Below are 20,373 nucleotides of genomic sequence, written 5' to 3'. Positions count from 1 at the left end.
TTCATTGGGACAAATCGGCCCTTTTTTCCCCTCTCGGACATAGGTGTAAGCACCCTCCCAGTTCAGGTGGTGTCCAACTATAAGTACTTAGGGGTCCAGGTATCACGCATGATTCAGGCCTACACAGAGTTAAATATTGATCCCCTGATAACTGCTACGGAGTCTCGCCTGAAGGCCTGGTCTACTCTCCCCTTGTACGGATGTATCAACATCTTTAAGATGATCTTTCTTCCAAAATTTCTATATTTATTCCATGCCTGTCTGATATTACTCCCCAAGAGCTACTGGCAGGGTGCTACCCCACGCTTTAGTCTTGCTCTGCTCCAGGCTTTCAAGTCTTGGGTGGGGTAGTAGCTCCTGATTTCTATTACTTGGCTGTCCAGATGGTATATGCCCAATGGTGAATAGATATTGACAGGGACATTGCCGTTACTGCACTGGCTGAGGCCTTAGTGGGTTCTTATGAAGCTCTTACAAATTTGCTCTATAGATGTAAATCCCCATCTGATATTACACTTCCTATGCATATGGTAGCGGTATTGGTGCAGGACGCAAATTCTGGCAGGAAAGGACAGTTCCCCCCTCTCTCGCCTAGGACTCCACTTTGGCTCAATGCTTGGCTCTCTCACTTTCTCTCCTTCCTGGGTTGGATGATGTGGGGGACAGCAGGTATAAAGTTTATTGGTCAGCTCCTACCTGCGGATGCAGAACTACTTAGCTTTAATGAGTTAAGAGACAAACATACCTTACCTGCTACTGCTAGTTTCCATTATTCACAATTACTCCATGCGTTGTTGACCCAGTTCAGTTCCTTCACCCTGACAGTGAAATTCTCCAAACTGGAGAATCTGATAAGCATCCCGGACCTCCCTAAAACACTCACCCGGGTCTGCTCTGCTGCAAGAACAAAGGACCAGACCATTTGACAAAGCCCTTGAATGCTAGAGACGCGACATCCCTGACCTGTCGGATGAAGACTGGAGGGAAGTTTAACAGTCCTATTTTACATCTGCGGTGAGTGCAACGGGCTTCCTGATCCAGTCTAAATTTCCCCACCACGTGTATATCACCCCAGCAAAATAATTTCGTATGGGTGTAATGCCCAATGATTTGTGTTTCTGCTGTCAGGCTGAAGCTGAATCCTTCCTTCACTGTGTCTGGGTCTCCCCTAAGATTAATATTTTCTGGTCTGAGGTTCTGGAATTTCTTAATCAACATTTTGAGTTATTGCGCCTAATGTCCACCTCAGTATGTCTCCTTGGCATCATGAATGATGTTATCAATGGCCACTACGATAAAATCTTTTTTAGGTTCACCCTGTACTACGCCCGGAAAGTGGTGATGATGTCATGAAAGGACCAGGATCCCCCCTCTTAAAACGTTGGATATTACTCATTGAAGCTACATTCACACAAACGTATACGTGACGTATACGGCGTATATACGTCCACCATACACTGCAATGGCCTCACGGCGCCGTACGAGAACGTACCGTTCCGTAGCTAGTAGAGAGATAGGACATGTTCTATCTTTTGACGGATTCCGGTGCTGGGCCCTATGTTCCTCTATGGAGAGGCGCGGGGGTGAGTGGCACTCTTCCCCCCCCCCCTCTTTCTGGCGCCGATGTATGCATACATCATGTGAATGCAGCCTAACACTGTCATTCCTCACTAACGTTCGTTATATGTTAACAGGAAGTGCCCCAGAAATTTGAATGCATCCGATCCAGATGATGTGTGAATCCTCATAGCGTTTCATAAATCTCTCTATTCTTAGTTTATTCCTATAGCAAAGGAGAATGAGTGTATTGGTATGTGTGTGTGAGTGTCTGATTGTCTAAGCATCAAGGTTAATTCAGCAAGTGAACTGACTACAATATTTTGATTTCTTTCCTGAAGCTTGTATAGTATACCACAGTTGCTTTATGATGACATTTATTACTGCTGTAATGTGGTGAATAATGAGTAGCCGGCGGTCTTGTTATTCAGTTTTGTTTATTGTACTTGTACAAAATTTTGGAAAACTTGCAAAAATAAAAACGTTAAAAAAAATACATTTGTTGCAGACGGTGTTTTGTTGCAAATTCTGTTGATAGATTGATAAATCTGCCCCATTGTGTCTGAAGTTCTTATGCAGGATCATTTATGGTATCATACAAAAAACTCTTTGTTATATGATCATATAGTTGTTCTTGCAATGGTTTTTTAGTTTTAGAAACTAAACGGTGTGTGTATGTGTGTGTGTGTGTATATATATATATGTATATATATATATGTATATACACATATTTATTTTAATAGGATCTAAAATTTTAAACACGTAATGAACCAACTTCTTTGCTCAGAAAAATTTTCTACTCTGAAAGAGTTAAAGGGACATCCCTTAAATGCCTAAACGCATATTACAAAGGACTGATATTTGCTTAGTTCATTGCTCCAGAGCTAGAAGGAAATTTTATTTGGATCCCTCACCTTATTTTCCAATAAATATTTTTTCATGAAACCTTGAAAAAAAACATTTACTGTACATTTATTGATAAAAGAAACCTGTCGGCTCAAGGTAACATTTAGGCTCAACATGGCCTAAATACAGGCAGTCCCCGGGTTACATACAAGATAGGGTCTGTAGGTTTGTTCTTAAGCTGAATTTGTATGTAAGTCGGAACTGTATATTTTATCAGTGTTATCCCAGAAAGATCTTTTTTGGTCTCAATTGGATTTTAAAAATGTTGGGTCATCATAAGAATCAATATTAACACTAAAGCTTCATTACAGACACATTTGATAACTGTTATAGCTGTTTATTGTAGCCTGGCGCTAAAGTACAATAAATTACCAATATCCAGAGGTCCGTTTGTAACTAGGGGTCGTATGTAAGTCGAGTGTTCTTAAGTAGGGGACCGCCTGTACATAGAAATTACCATTTATATGCAGGTTCAGTGTGCCACAGCTTTGGTAACAAGGTCCAATTAAGCCACTTTTTACCAGTCTTGGCAGTGCATTGTTTCCCCTGAGAAACTAGGTGAGAGATGGCAGACTGGACCACACTGAAAATGTGCTGAAATGCTAAATTGCATATGAAGTAAAATGAGCATTTCTCTGCGTTTTAACCGGTTAAGGACCGGGCCCTTTCCTGTTCTTTCATGTCCATTTTTCACTCCCCACTTTCAAAAATCTATAACTTTTTTATTTTTACACGTATAGGGCTGTGTGATGGCTTGTTTTCTGCGTAACAAATTGCACTTCATAGTGATGGTATAAAATATTCCATGCCATGTACTCGGAAGCGGGGAAAAAAATTCCAAATGCAGTGAAAATGGTGAAAAAACGCATTTGCGCCATTTTCTTGTGGGCTTGGATATTACGTCTTTCACTGAGGGCCCAAAATGACATGTCTACTTTATTCTTTGGGTCTGTGTGATTAAGGGGATACCAAATTTGTATAGGTTTTATAATGTTTTCATACATTTACAAAAATTAAAACCTCCTGTACAAAAATTATTTTTTTGATTTTGCCAACTTCTGGCGCTAATAACTTTTTTATACTTTGGTGTACGGAGCTGTGGGTGGTGTCCTTTTTTTGCGAAATTTGAAAATATTTTCAATGATATCATTTTTAGGACTGTACGACTTTTTGATCACTTTTTACAGATTTTTTTATATTTTTCAAAATGGCAAAAAAGTGCCATTTTTGACTTTGGGCGCTATTTTCCGTTACGGGGTTAGACGCATTGAAAAACCGTTATCATATTTTGATAGATCTGACATTTTCGGACGCGTCGATAGCTAATGTGTTTATGATTTTTACTGTTTATTTATATTTATGTCAGTTCTAGGGAAAGGGGGGTGATTTAAAATTTTAAGTTTTTTTTAATTCTAATTTTTTTTTTTTTTAATTTTTTTTTTTTTACTATTTTTCAGACTCCCTAGGGTACTTTAACCCTAGGTTGTCTGATCGATCCTATCATATACTGCCATACTACAGTATGGCAGTATATGGGGATTTTCCTCCTTATTCATTACAATGTGCTATCAGCACATTGTAATGGAGGGGTTAAAACGAAATAGCCGAGGCTACCATGGAGACGGATCGCCGACCCCAGATGGCGTCACAGGGAGCGGCGTTCCCAGGTAAGATGGCGCCGCCCATGCGCCGCTATCTTTTTGAGGCTGCCGGCAGCCATTGCTGTGCAATATGCAGCAAAGACTTACCGGCTATGGAGAGGGCTCAGCCCATGAGCCCTCTCCATGCAGCGCGACCCGACCGCTGCCGTGAATACACAGCGGGCGGTCGCGAACTGGTTAAGACACAGATTTTTTTTCAATGAAGACATATTTATGATGAAGTGATTTTTCCCTACAAGACCATATGTTTAGTTCAAACGTGTTTATTTTTTTGTTAGTTTTTTGACAAAGTTGGGACATGTGATGGACCTGTAAGGCCTCATGCACACAACTGTATATGCCGCCATTGATTTCTGGTATAGCTTGTAAGCCTCCAAGGTGTCTATCCAGCTTGGAGGCTGTACATTTCTAGTGCCCAGGTAATTGTTATGACTTTATCACTCATCACTACTTTCACTTTATAATGCTTAAGCTGGCACTTTAAATAACTTAAAAACATCTTGTCATTACCCATGCCTCCCTGGTGTTTTTACCTCTTTCCCAGTGTTAGCTGGTCACTTCCCAGTGTGTTAACGTCTGTTTTGTACATTTCAATTTTTGTCTGAATTTTTAATATATATTTAATAAAGCTTTATGGTATTAAGTTGCTGTGCAAATCAGTTTTTTTTCTTTTGAGTAGGTTTTATATAACTTGCATGTAGCACTTCTATATATTTAGTCATTGTACTGGGAGATGATGCATGATGTCTTTATTTTTTATTATTGGAATATATTCATTCTCTAGTGACCTAGTTACTTGTATACAAATATTTTGTGCTTTGTAATAATTTATTGCAACAAGAACGTTGTTTTTGTTTTATTTAAAAAATGTTTAAAAAAAAACATTTTAAATAAATTAAGGAGACAGATTTTGAATGTTTGCACTTTTCTCTCACAGGTCGCCACCATGTGGTGGGCAGAATGCCTTCTGCTAGTTCAAGTATTTGTGGTTGTTACTGAACCCAAGTTGCTGTCGGTCCTCAAGGCAGCCAAAACTGGTGAGTTTAATATGAAAATTAGAAAGATTAGAATACAAAAATATACAAATAGGAATGCTGGTGTTTTAATCCTCTGCTTGTGGCTGGTAGTGCCACTCAATCTTTTACTTGCATGGAACTTGGCTCCAAAACCAAACACAATTCCTATTATTACAGGCGGTCCCCAACTTAAGGACACCCGACTTACAGACAACCCATAGTTACAGACAGACCCCTCTGACCTCTGATGAAGCTTTCTGGATGCTATACTATAGTCCCAGGTTGCAATGATCAGCTGTAAGGTGTCTGTAATGAAGCTTTATTGATAATCCTTGGTCCCTTAACAGCAAAAAATGTTTAAACTCCAATTGTCACTGGGGCCAACATTTTTTTTGTCTGGATATACAACTATAAAATATACAGATTCGACTTGCATACAAATTCAACTTAAGAACAAACCTCCGGACCCTATCTTGAACGTAACCCGGGGACTGACTGTATATACATTTTTGATATGTTAAATACTATGCCACATCCTCGTTTCACTAGATTTATTGTTAGGAAGGCATATTTTTATCCTTGGGAGCTCTTCTGCACAACCAGTTTATTATAGAGACTTGGATAGCATAATAAATGTGGCACATGAAGTGTTAACGTCTGAAGTGTATTTGTAACTTTTCATGTATAATGTTGCCTTGTACTAGAATGGGACTGGAGTAATTTTGCACCTAAATTTGTGACTTTTTAAAAAAATCTAGCACATCTATATTCACATGATGAATAGCAAATAGTTGTCTGAAGTAAAAAGTGTAGTAGGTCGGAAATATGTTTTAAATCTGGTGCAAAACTAGAATATGTGACAATTGTGAGACATTTTAATAACAATAAACTGACATAACTGCAATGATAAATGCCCCACACTTAATGTTATGAACTAGAAAGGATAAGATGTTAATGTATAATATTACATGTAAAGCTTCCTTGATTTTCTTTTCATATTTATAGTGTTTTTGGCTGAAGAAGATGCAAATTCCTTCATTACACGCAAGCTGCTGTACAACAGTTGGGATTTTGAGCTTGTTACTCCAGGCAATTTGGAGCGGGAATGTTACGAGGAGGTGTGTAACTACGAAGAGGCTCGGGAGTGTTTTGAGGATGATCAGAAAACTGTGAGTACCTTTATTCTTCTTTCAAATATCTGTCGAATATTTTTTTCCACAGTTCCCAGGATGCCTTGTGTTTTCTCATTAAGTAATTTAGCAGTATAAAAGAAGGAGGGGGACCTAATGTAATAGGCAACATGCAGTTCTCGAAAGTAAGACATCACGACTCAACCTTTTTTGGAGATATCATTTCATTGAAAATTTGACAAGTACTTGACTTGATTGATACATTGTTCACCAATTGTAAATGTAATGATATGTACTCCTGGATTTGTTTTTTTTTTGCAAAGCTTGGACTGTATGTAAAATGTCTATGATTAATAAAACCAGCTTAAAAAAATGGAGGGGGAGGGAGGGTTTTACTCAAAGTATTTGTTGGGGAGGACCCGATGAAATCACTTTTAAAGGTATAAAACAAACTACAACCAGTGATTTAAGAATATAAACTTGCGTCTTTTGTAGATTTATACAGAGAATGAGTCTTATGGAGTCTTTTTAGATGTGATTATGGCCTCTGCACTGATGGTCAGTCTATAAATAAAGAGAAAGATAATTGAGCATAAAGGAATCTACTATAGGTGTCCTCAAATATGACGTGAATTTTATATAGAGGACTCACCTTGTACGTTGTGCGTATTTCTCAGAAATCACAGGTAAATTAAATTTATGTGACTCCTTAGGAAAATACCAGAGATGATTCACCTTGGCCTGTGTGACTGTCAAGGAAGTCAATTACGGTCTTAGGTGAGGGAGGTAGAAATTCATAAATGGTTCATAGAGTGCAGAAAAGGTGAATGATAGATATTAGTCCATCTGGGCTCAGGTCTTACTGACATTATAGTCGCATAACGTCCCTGCAAAAGCCCTATTTAGGACAAAAAGCCTATCACACCCTAATGGCCCAGCCTCGGAACTTTGCTCCTATGTGACCAGAGTCCCGACTGGAACTTGACCCTGCAGTAGCTGGCCCTATTACACACCTATTCAACAGGTATAGTCAGGTTTAGATCCTTTAGCGTCATACACTGTCACAGATAAATGAAAAAACTGTGTCATAGAGTGTGTATCACATATAGGGTATGAAACTCAAATCCCAACGCGGATTGTTTCGCCCTATTGGGCTTATCAAGGGAACGCTGGGTTTATCAGAAAACGCCCTTAGCACCATAGAGGATAACAAGGGAGTAGAAAAGGGAGCCAGGTGATTTGCGGCTGCAGGAGTGAATGATGAACTGCTAGTGGCAGCTGCACAAACCAGTGGGTTGTCCCGTTGGCTCCCTTTTCTACTTCTTTTACCCCCTACGGCGCTAACACATGAACTGTCACAGTCACACATAAATGAAAAAACTGTGTCATAGAGTATGACGCTAAAGGATCTAAACCTGACTATACCTGTTGAATAGGTGTGTAATAGGGCCAGCTACTGCAGGGTCAGGTTCCAGTCGGGACTCTGATTACATAGGACCATAGTTCTGAGGCTAGGCCATTAGGGTGTGATAGGCTTTTTGTCCTAAATAGGGCTTTTGCAGGGACGTTATACAACTATAATGTCAGTAAGGCCTGAGCCTGACTTCCTTGACAGTCACACAGGCCAAGGTGAATCATCTCTGGTATTTTCCTAAGGAGTCACATAGATTTACTTTACCTATGATTTTTGAGAAATACGAACAACATACAAGGTGAGTCCTCTATATAAAATTCACGTCATATTTAAGGACACCTATAGTAGATTCCTATATGCTCAATTATCTTTATTTATAGACTGACCATCAGTGCAGAGGCCATGATCACATCTGAAAAGACTCCATAAGACTCCTTCTCTGTATAAATCTACAATAAAGAAGCAAGTTTATATTCTTAAATATAGCAGCATTGCAATAGTATGGCAATAGCTGTATAGGAATATACTGAGATTCCTATAAGTTCATCCAGTGAACACTGTATAGTGTACATTAAAAAAAACTATAAAGTGACTAACCTGGCAGCTTTCATGTAATAAATAAAAGAAGCTAGCAGTGAAATAGTTACATCAAGTGTACAGTCTGTGTTATGTTATGTCTGTGTTGGGGATAACGACTTCCCTACTGTGTAGAAGGTGTCTGGAGAGCAGGAGGAGGGTGGCGAGTTGCTACAAAGGAGTTTATAACACAGCTTTAAGACAATTGCAGAATATCAGTGTAAATATATGGGCATCAATCAATTTGCATTATCATCTTTTAATGCTTGTTATGGGCAATTTATCTGCTCGTGTAAAGTTACCCTTAATGCTGCCTTCCGTGGACTCAAGTGAATGGAAGCTGAGCTTGATCATTTCCCATTCTGGAAAACCCCTTCAAGTTTAAAATCAAAAACACTGCATGTTAATCTTCCTGCCACTGCAAAGCTTCAGTGCTCCTTTTTCTATATTTTCTTGTAGACATAGCAGGCAGCACATGCTTGTGACTGTTCCAGTCAACTACTGACCTTGGCAATCTTATGCCATACATTCCAGAATCATCCTAAAGACGGCTAAGGTGCATAAGACCACTAGGGGAGCAGTGAGGGATTTAGCAGTTCTATAATCTGTGTTTATTTACTAGCTTCACTCTCAGGACACAGTCTTCATAGTTGGCATAACATGTTAAACTTTCTTTGACCTGTTTTGTTGGCATGATGTTACAATTATGTCTGTTTCTTCATAAACTTTGTTATAGCCTCTTGTACAAGATGTAATGTCTTAGATGCTAAGTTACACTGTATCACGTGGGTTTGTTCTAGAAGTTTGACATAACATTGAAATGTGAACAAAATTATAATCTACCACTTAACCCATGTAATCCTGGGAGGCTTGACAGTTAATTCATTATATTATCCTCAAAAATTTAGGAAGAATATTTATGGCAAAACTTTTACAAGAATACAATGTCATTCCATCCCAAAACGCGCATGGAGTTGGCTTTAAAAAGACAAATATATTGATATGAAATCTCAAACAACAGCTGCATAATTCGGTGCGTCAACCTCATCATATAAAGTGCGTTTTTTTAAATCTGTAATTCAAAAGAAATGGGGAGGGCATCTTTTATATTCTCTGGGGTTTTGTCTCCCTCTGCTGTACAAAAACAAAAGATTTCCTTCCCCTTGGATGGAATGAGATCATTGATCGATAAACCTTTGGCGTCATTTCTTTTGAACAGGTGGACTAATGTAAATAAATAAATACAAAAACGAACTGAAAATTGCTGAGTGGTACAGTGGCAATCAAATTAGGTATGTTATTCCATATTTTGTATTTGGTGACCGATTCTCTTTTAAACCCTTGCCAAAAATGGATTACGTCGGCATCTTGCAAGGGGAGTATAGAGAATGTTCACTGGTTGATCCCTCTCCATGGCTTCTTTCCTTCTAAAAATCTATTTTTTTTTTCTATCGAATATACAGCCGCACACTGGAGAGGAGAAGGGGTGAGTGCTGCTCACCCCTCCCACCCTATAGAGCAGTGCAGGACTAGCGCCATAACACAGAGATATATAAGACATGTCCTATATTTTGCCATGCACACTCATGGTAAGACAACATGTGCTCACCGCACAGTAACTGGGCGCCATAGACGTCAATGGGGACCTATTTGCAGCCGCATATCGGTCCACGTTACGTTTGTGTGAATGTGCCCTTACTTTGCTTTTTTAAATATGTGAAGTGTATCCATATAGTTTGTTATACAACAACTGATAAATAAAAGTGGGGGAAAAAGTAAAGTGAAGTGCTACGGAATTTGATGGTGCTATATAAATAAAGATTATTATTATAAAGGGAGGATTAAATTAAAGAGGGGGTTACATGTTGCTGAGTTGCATTAGGGGCTGTTATATAGGTTCTTGGGGAGGTTGGCCACAGGGCAAGTGCATTATACTATGTGTGTATCGATAAAGTCGATATTATACTATTCGGTGGAACAATGGGGCGTGGTTTAGGGAAATGAGAGGGACTTTTTGTCCCTCTTTCTGTAGCCCAAAAGTTGGGAGGTATGCATATATCCGATATATATGTTCCCATAGATGGCTGTAGCGCCCAGGCTCTGTACGCTGTGTTCACCGTTCCATACCAGCAAAAAACCTAGAGCATGCTCTATCTTTGGCTGTAAAAACGTCCGTATGGCAGCGCTCATCCCTCCTCCTCTCCAGCGTGGCTCCCGCATGCCTGCATACGTTATGCTACGTTTATGTTAATGTAGCTTTTTGAAGGGGGAACCGTTTCCTCCACATACTATTTACCAGATTGCAGTAGCAGCTATGAGATATCTCCCAAGTACCAGCCTTTTCAGCAAGCAGAGGGGCCTTGTGTAGCAGCCTATAAATTTTACAATAGCAGAACAAAATGTGCAGGCCCCGATGCTGCACACAGCTTGCAGAAGAACATAGTAATAGCAGTACAGGCAGTCCCCAACTTTAAGGGGTATTCCCACAAAGACAAGTTTCTTACATGTACTCAGGATAACAAAATAACACATTCTCTATTTTAATGTTGTTAACAAAAATACAGCATTTCACAGATATAATTCCAACCTGTCTCCAGGGCAGCCATCAGGAAATTCGGGGCCCCATACAGCAAAAGTGTCTGGGCCCCAACACACCCCAAAACCGAACAAGCCTCCTGCCCCCCGCAGTGACCTTTCACAAACAGGGTTTGAGGCCTGTTGCTACGACAAGGCACACTCTTCTGGTAGATTGCCAATAGGAGTCATACTATTGAACGTCACGTGCAATTTTTCACATTTTCATAAAAAAAGCTAAATCCTGCTATTGAGGGACCTGCTCAGGTTTCAAGTCACTTTGAGAGGCCTAAATAAAGTAAAACCCCATAAATTACTCCATTATAGAAACTACACCCCTCAACGTACGTAAAACAACTTTTATGAAGTTTGTTAACCCTTTAATTGGTTTACAGGGGTTAAAACAAAATCGGATGCAATTTCGAAATTACATTTTATTTGGCTAAATTAATGTGTTTTTCATAAAATGTACAAATTCTCAGTGGATAAAATTCCAAAACGCTCCTCAAAATTTGATCCCCCATCTCTCCCGCGTATAACAATACCCCATATGTGGTGGTAACCTGCTGTATGGGCACACGCCAGGGCATTGAGGGGGAGCTGCGCCATTCAGAGCAGATTATGCATTGTCACTTTTTATTGGCTATACAATCTTTATTTTTTTGGCAATTTGGACATTTAAGGGCTTATTTTTTGCGACATGAGATGCACTTTACAAATACTTCATTTAAGTGGGTCTATAGCTTTTCGATGAGATTTTATTAACTCTTTAATGTATGGAGGAAAAGAAAATTGTCAATTTGGGGTTTCTTTTTTTTGTATATTTTGGGGGTCGTACACCATACACTAAAAATACTATAATATTTTCATTCTATAGATCACTACGATTACGGTGATACCTCATTTATATAGTTTTTCATTTATTTTTACAATTTTACTGGAGAAAAACTAATACAGAGGAAATCTTATTTGTTTCTGCATCGCCATCTTTTCGGGAACTTAACCTTAATATTTTTTGGTTGACAGAGCTAGTTTAGGGCTTATTTTTTACGTGTTGAGTTGTTCTTTCAATTGGTACCATTTTGGGGCACATAACTTTTTTTGATCACTTTTTAGAACATTTTTGTAAAGGGATTTTATGAAAATTTATATTTTTGGCGAGTTTTTCGGGTTTTGTTTTTACGGCGTTCACCGTACGGGTCCAATAATGTTTCTGACTTATTGTACAGATTGTTACGGACGCGGTGATACCAAATATGTGGGGGGTTTTGGTGATTTTCAGGTATTTTTACTTTATTAGATGTGTATAGGGAATGTTTGTGTTTAGGGGACTTTAACTCTATTTAATTAATTATTTTTATTAAAAATTGTGTTTATTCAGTGTTTTTAACTTTTTTTTCTTTACTTTTACAGGTTAGCTTGAACAAGTGATCCACTGATCACTTGTTCAAGCTATTCTTCACCTAATACAGTGTAATACAGATGTATTACACTGTATTATGTGAAACACTGAGCATGCTGCGAGGAGGCACGGACCCGGCACCCGGAAGAAGATCGCGCAGCCCCGGGCACCGGCAGTCCCGGGGCTGCGATCAGAGCAGCGGGACCCCCCCAGTAAGCGCCACGGGGGGGTCCGAATCCTGTTAAATGCCCCTAGCACGCCGCGGTCAGCGCGACCGCGGCGTGTTAGGGGTTAACACCCGCGATCGGAGAAATCTCCGATCGCGGGTGTTAGAGGAGGGTGTCGGCTATAATATATAGCCGACACCCGCAGCTTCTGGCCCCGGCTCCATTCAGGAGCCGGGGCCAGAAGTTTGACGTACTATTACCGCATATTGCGGGAACACACCTCCCGCCATGCAGTAATAGTACGTCAAATGTCGGGAAGGGGTTAACCAGCGGCCCCCGGCGCCTCCACCCCACACATATTGTGCAGCACAGACCGCACAGTCTGCGGCCCACCGGCCGGGCCCCGCCCCCCCTCCCCCCCCCTAGTGTCTTAGAGTCCGGGCCCCATAGGGCAGTACCAGTTGAACACAATTTCAGTTGCTCCTTGACACAACCCTGTAACTTCTGACTTCGTGTCAGGGACACCATCTTGGATTCCTGTGTGACTCTGTGCTACTGAGTTTCTGTCTCTCTCTGCTCTGTAGTGATGTGTCATTCACGAACGATTCGGCTCTAAGAGCCGGCTCTTTTTCGTGAACTACATGAGTTGGTTCGGCTTAACCCCGCACCTAACTTGTTCACCTCGTCCCCTTTAATCCGATACAATTTGGTTAAAAGTGGAGTGGTGTGGGGTGAATGATTGGCCTACGGTTCCCTACTATATATTTAAAAGGGAGCCGTTCATGAGCCAGAAGAGCAGTCTCTTCCAAGTAAGCAGATCCTAATGAGCCAGCCCACTAAGAAGAGACGTAATTCCCATCACTACAGCTCTGCCCCTGTAGTCACGCCCCCCTGCAGTCTAGCACAGACACTCACTGATTCACCTCCTGCCAGCCATCGTGTGCTGCAAACTACAAGGAGATAAGTGAGCCGGGGGAAGAGGGAGGCAGCCACATATCTGTGAGATGTAGCAGTGCTGACAGTGTAAAATCTGTCAGCCTCTGTCTGTCATGCTTCTGTGTAATATGCATCTCATGGATCTCATCATCTCTGATCTGTCTTATCCCTCCTTCTTTGGTCAGTGTGTTAGTACAACGCCATAAGCCAGATGAAAGTGTATATATTTTACCTGTACCCTGATAATTTAACCGCATTGTCAGCTCACAGAACTAGATGGATCATAATGTGTCCCGCCCACACACTGGGATTTTGCATTGACCAGCCTAGGGAGTGATGGTAGCTAAAACAGGAATACAACTGAGTTAAATTGTTAAGTAAGGGGTTAAAATGATCTTTATTGTGTAAACATCACTAGGGGATTGAGATTTGAGAATTTTCTTTCGTGGGAAAACACCTTTAAGGACACCTGACTTACAAATGACCCCTTGTTACAAACGGACCTCTTTTCCCACGGTGACCCCTGGTGAAGCTCTCTAGATGCTAGTAAGTTACCGAAAATTAGCCCTAGCCTGAAATCGTCAATATCAGAGTTATGAAAATCTAAAAAAGTCTGAAATATAAAGGTTTATTATTAATCCTTGTTTCCATGATATCTCAAAATTATGAAAATACTTTTTTTCACAGGGATGAAAAAAGTACTTTGTCTGGAGTTGCACTTAAGAAAAAACCTTTTCTGACTTGAACTTATCTAGTACTTAACCCAGGGACTCTGCATGTAGCATAATCAAATGGCAACACTTTTATAACGCTCACAGAAATGGACTTAATACGGCTTGCACAGCCTAATGTACGAATGAGCCAGTTCATATATCAAATGCACATTAACCAACTACTAGACAAAGGAATGCACCAAATTAGGCCCTCTGGTATAAAAAAAATACATCACAATCTATATTAGGAACAGATGAAGAAAACATATACACACGTTAAAAACATTTAAAAAATTTAATGGTCATCTATTTGTGTATGATGAATAAGGTGGTGATCACCTAATAATGGTTGTGTGCCCTCCCTGTATGACCTGATCTTGGTAAGTATGAACCAATAGATGAAACACTAATATAGCCTAGAAAAAGTAGTCCAATTAAGATATGACAGACCGTAAGAAGCAGTAAACAAATTAATCCACAATCCAAGGTCAGGAATACAAATTACTGGACTCTTACAGAACCTAAACATCCTCACAATTTGATCCACTACACCACCCTCGATATAAATACAAGAAAACTTTCACCTACGAGTCGTGGGTGGGCTCGAGCCTATTGTCTGGAACGTTGCATATTCTCAAGTGCGACATCCTCCGCGGCATCTAACAGACACAGAACCCACACCGTGAAAGGAGGAGAGTGAGGAGTGTGAAACGTACGAACTTGTTTCCCGTGGAAGTGCTCCCGGAAGACATACACAGATGCCGCTGCACGTGGAGGACGCCATCACATACTAAAAACGACTACCAAAACCTCCACAATAGTGAACGTTTCCAGCTCGAACAGAGAGAAAGACGCATATGATCAACCAACTGTGAGTGATTAGACTTTAAACATCATATATATTTTTGGCAAATAGCTGTAAGAGTCTACACAAGTGTAGGGCCCTACACTTTGTGCAACATAAAAACCTCCTGGATACTAATTTACTCTCAAACAAATTTGTTTTTAACTATTCATTTTTTATTTTTATTTTTAATGCATGCAATCTTCTTTTTTATGAACTTTTTTATGAACTTTCTCATCCCCATGAATTTTTCAGCTCTACGAATTTTTTCATCTTTATGAATCTTTCTATTGGGACATAGAATTCCCCACTGTGTACGGGACTACTAATATTACTATATCTAGAGAATCAACCGCTATCAGAAGGAATAGAAATTGTTTACGAAATTGTTTACGAAATTGTTTACGAAATTGTTTACGAAATTGTTTACAAAGCTCTAAAGGAATCCTGTTAACAAGATACACATACAATTAAGGTCGAACTAAGTTCCTATATCTATATTAAGATCTTTACATGATTTGTACGCGGATGTGTTTACATTGTTCATTTTAACTTTACTCAATGTCTGTCATATTTTAGAAACCATTATAAATTAAAAAAACGTTTTACTTCTGTACATCTGAAACCGTTTTTGATTGTGCCCACATCCATTTAAAAAGATTGCTCTATTTTCCTTGGTCTCATTCGGTGTTGAGACCTACTGTGGATGCACTCAGACTCGGCACAACAGAGATTGATAAGTGCCACCATAACCTTGATTTAATCCAAATACATTTATTATGCAGATTTATAACCACCAATAAATATAAGTAAACGCTGCATAAGTAAGTATACAATTCCCATGGCTGAACCCAAACAACAATCCTACTAGGCTGGCATACAGATAAGTGGAAGGATCTGAATAGGGGTGGGAGGCTCTGCACCCGTATCATCGTCAAAGACAATTTCCTCAGGTGTAAGACTCGGGTTAGATGAACACAGACCGTTTTGTACAGTTGGGGATCAAACCTAATGGCAATTATAAAAACCACCCCGGATAGAGGTCTCTCATGTATTATATTTATATTTTGTATTTGGTTGTTAAAATAACACCTATTCATGAATTCATATCTCATAAACCTCAACCTCAATCTAATTTAAAATTAGTTTACATATTTTTATTATTAATTATTATATAAATACCACCTCAATGTATATAAAAAAATAAAATATGTAGATGCTTGAGTTGGCTGTCATTCATTGATCAGGACTGCTCAACAGATTTACAAAGAAAAAATATCCATAATAATAATAATATGGTAATAAATGACTTTGTACAGTGCTTTATAAAATATGGGGTACATAGACATTGCAGAGTAATAAAATGTTCTTTTATTAGATTCCCTTGAACCCCTTAAGGATGCAGCCATTTTGTAGCTTAAGGCTCAGCGTCTCTTTATATGGTTATAACTTTTCAACACTGTTACTTATCAAAGCGATTCTGAGATTTTTTTTCCCCACTTGTTGTACTTCATTTTAGTGGTAAATTTTGGCTAATAAGTTTTGCGTTTATTTAAAAAAAAAAAGAAAAAAAAAAAAGATGAATTTTTAGAAAAATTTGCCATTTTCGAAATTCGAAATCATCGTGTTTTCAGGCAGATAGATTTACCACCTAAATAACTTGCTGAATAACATTTCCCATATGTCTACTTTACATTTTCATAATTTTTTAAATGTTTGGATAATTTATTTTGACGTCACGCGGCTTTCAAATAGATTATCGATTTTCCGTATTTTCAGAATTGACTATTTTGGGGATAAATACTGTTTTAACTGAAATTGAACGTATTTAGCATTAAAACCCCCTATATAATCAACCCATTTTCAAATCTGCACCCCTCAAACTATCAGAAACATCTTTTAGGAAGATAGTTAACCCCTTGAGATCTTCATAGTAATTGAATCAAAATGGAGGTGAAATTTAGAATGGTCAAATTTTGTCGGTTATACGTTCATTTAGCCCTAAAATTTACACATTTCCAAAAGATAAAAAGAGAAAACCCACCATACAATTTGTTATGAAATTTCTCCCAAGTGCAGAGACCCCCCACATGTGGCCATGACTTGTTTTATAAGGGCACAGCGCAGAAGTGAAGGAGCGCCCTGCAGCTGCCAGGATTTTAGTTTCCTCATTGGCCCCTGACAGCATTTTTTTTGCGGGATGAGATGCTTTTTCCAGTGTTACCATTTTGGGGTTGGTATCCCCCATTGTTGAAAATTTAGGAACTTTTTTTGATGTCATGAGTAGAAAAGCAACAATTCTGTACGGGATTTTTTACTTTTTTATTTTTCCGTGTTCACTGTACAGCCTAATAATCATGTTATCTTTATTCTATGGGTCGATACGATTACGGGGATATCAGACATGAATATTCTTCTTATGTTTTACAAAATTTGGCAAATAAAACCCTGCTGTGGGGGGAAATCTATCATTTTGCAATCACTGCCTTCCAAGTGTCATAACATTTTTACGTTTTTGGCTACGGAGCTGGTTGATGGCTTATTTTTTGCGGGACATGTTGTACTTTGCAACAGTATCATTGGTCTTGTTGATCACTTTTTATTTAATTTTTAGTCGAATTGAATAGGTAAAAATCATAATTTTTGGGGTTTTCTTTAAGTTTTTTTTACGGCATTCTTCGTATGGGTTCAATAGTTATTTACTATTATTCTACGGGTTGTTACGGACACAGTGATACTATATATGTGGGGTTTGTGTCAGGATTTAGACTTTTTTGATCGTTATATGTCTCCTTTATATGTTTTGTGGCTTATGGGCATTTTTAGTGATTTATAAACTTATTTTTTATTCGAAAAACATTTTTTTAATTTTTAACTTGATTTACTATGGGACATGAACAAGCATTCAAAATCATCTGATTGCTTGTTCATGATAATATCCTGCAGGGCACTGCCTTCAGGCATCTCTGGGGTCTCGATCAGACCCCAGAGATGCCATAGCAGCGAAAACCACGCAGGGGTGCCGATCATGGGGTAAAGACCCCGGAAGGCATGTTTAATGCCGCGGTCATGCTGACTGCGGCATTTAATGGGTTAAACACCCGCGATCGGAGCCCACTCCGACCGCGGGTGTTACCCGGGGATGTCAGTGGTAGATTACTGCTGACATCCCGCTACCCCCGATGCCGGTTCGGCTCCTGTGCAGAGCTGAACCGGCATAGTCTCTGCGTAGTAGCTGTACTGCGCTGAGCGCTATTCGCAGGACTCGGCGCAGTACAGCTATGGCGCAGATAGATAAGGGGTTAAATAAAATCTACTATTTGATTTCATACATTATAAACTAAACATACCTTGAGGATGCTGTAGCTACACTGATGCAGGCACATATTTTGTTTAATATCTGTGCTGAGTGGTTTTGCTGAAAAAACAATTATAACATTCAGGATAATGAGGCTCTGTAACTCCTTTGCCTGGCTAAGTGAGCTTCTCTTCTCACATTAAGTATGCACTGCACCAGAGAATGATGTAATCATTGTGTTGTGCTTGACACACAAGTAATTGCTGCACCATCCCCCAGCTGCCCCAGTGTATGAGTGATCCAGCTCAGGTTGATTAGTCATGTGTGGACCGTACAAGAAGCTCCATATGTAATGTGCTTATGTATGGCAGCCAGCAGCACCCAGCTTTCCCAGGGTCCTGAATGTTATAATTGTTTTTTCAGCAAAACCACTCAACTAAGGGATTAAACAAGATATGTGCCTGCATCAGTGCAGCTCCAGCATTCTCAAGGTGTGTTTTGGTTCATAATGCATGAGATCAAATGGTAGGTTTTCTTTAAGCTTTGCCAGATATAGGGGGGCATGTATCTTTATTTCTGCTAGTTTATTTGTCTTGTTTTTGCGACTTTTGTAGTTTTTGTGACTTTTGCTGTCTTTCTTCAAGTACGCCTTACAAGTACACCTTGGACTTTTCACTTGTGTATCACTTTTTTTTTTTTGCTTATTTTTGCAACTTTTTAGGCGCAAATCTGCACCTGGTCCAGGGGCAGGTGCAAAGGGAGATTTTTTTTTTTTCATGGACCCTGTTGTAACATGTAAATTGGAATTATTTCACATTCTTTAAATGTTTAAAATTTCGCACATAAACCTGCTGGGCGTTGAAAGTGTGGGCTGTTTTTTTTTTTAAATTAACGTGGTGTTAACACATACATTTTCAAACACATCACAACAGTTGAGAAGATTTGCCTAATTACACTGCTGTCAACATGGTGTTTACAAAAAGCATACACTAATGCAATGTTAACACATACAGTACAGACCAAAAGTTTGGGGACATTTACTCATTTAAAGCGTTTTCTGTATTTTCATGACTATAAAAATTGTATATTCACACTGAAGGCAGCAAAACTATGAATTAACACATGTGAAATTATATACTTAACCAAAAAAAAAAAGTGTGAAACAAGTGAAAATATGTCTTATACTATAAGTTCTTCAGTAGCCACCTTCTGCTTGGATTATTTCTTTGCACACTCTTGGCATTCTCTTGATGAGCTTCAAGAGGTAGTCACCAGAAACTGTTTTCACATCACATGTGTGTAGAATTTGTATTATGGCTAGAAAAAAAGCAGATAAGCAAAGAAAAACGAGTGGCCACAATTACGTTAATAAATTAAGGTCCGTCAGTCCGAAAAATTGGGAAAACTTTGAAAGTGCAGTTGGAAAAACCATTAAGCACTACAAAGAACCTCTAGGCCGTGTAAGGGCTATTTGACCAAGAAGGAGAGTAATGGGGTGCTAAGCCAGCTGACCTGGCCTTCACAGTCACCAGACCTGAACCCAATCAAGATGGTTTAGGGTGAGCTGGACCTCAGAGTGATGGCAAAAGGGCCAAAAAGTGCTAAGCATCTCTGGGAACTTCTTCAAGACTAAAACATATTTTCAGTTGTTTCCCGCTTTTTTATTAAATATATAATCCCACATGTGTTCATTCATAGTTTTAATTAGAGATGAGTGAGTATACTCGTCCGAGCTTGATGCTCGTTCGAGTATTAGCATACTTAGCATAGCTTGTTGCTCGGACGAGTATTTCGCCTGCTCGAGAACGCGCTTTCACTTAAGGAAACACAGTGAAGAACACAGTGAACACAGACAGGATCATTTAAGTGAAAAAACAGTGAAGAACACATTGCAGATGTTTCCGTACATCTGCTAACTTATCCGAAGACACGAGTGCCGAACGGTGTTCTTCACAATGGTATGTGAAGAAGACATTGCAGATGTATGGAAACATCTGCAATGTGTTCTTAACACATATTGTTCTTCACATACTATTGTGAAGAACACCGTTCTGCACTCATGTCTTCAGATGTGGGGAGTGAAAAATGGAAATGAAAAAAACAAAAAAGGGCCAGGTCTTTAAAGGGTTGTACCTATCCCCACTTCAAGTAACTGGAAACTAGGGGTATAGTTGTGTTT

General features: G+C 39.3%; 1 protein-coding gene across 2 annotated transcripts in view; it reads left to right on the top strand.

Moving 5' to 3' along the window:
• Positions 1-20,373, top strand: part of PRRG2 (proline rich and Gla domain 2) — a 48,218-nt gene that overhangs the window by 19,292 nt on the left and 8,553 nt on the right. For both annotated transcript variants that reach the window (XM_072110355.1, XM_072110353.1), the window contains exons 2-3: positions 5,062-5,161; positions 6,146-6,309. In XM_072110355.1, coding sequence (XP_071966456.1) covers positions 5,071-5,161; positions 6,146-6,309 — 255 coding nt within the window. In that variant the 5' untranslated portion in view covers positions 5,062-5,070. The remainder of the gene's footprint in view (positions 1-5,061; positions 5,162-6,145; positions 6,310-20,373) is intronic.

This window comes from Engystomops pustulosus, chromosome 6 (assembly GCF_040894005.1).
Source record: "Engystomops pustulosus chromosome 6, aEngPut4.maternal, whole genome shotgun sequence".
NCBI lineage: Eukaryota > Metazoa > Chordata > Amphibia > Anura > Leptodactylidae > Engystomops > Engystomops pustulosus.
This window is presented reverse-complemented; position numbering and strand designations above follow the sequence as displayed.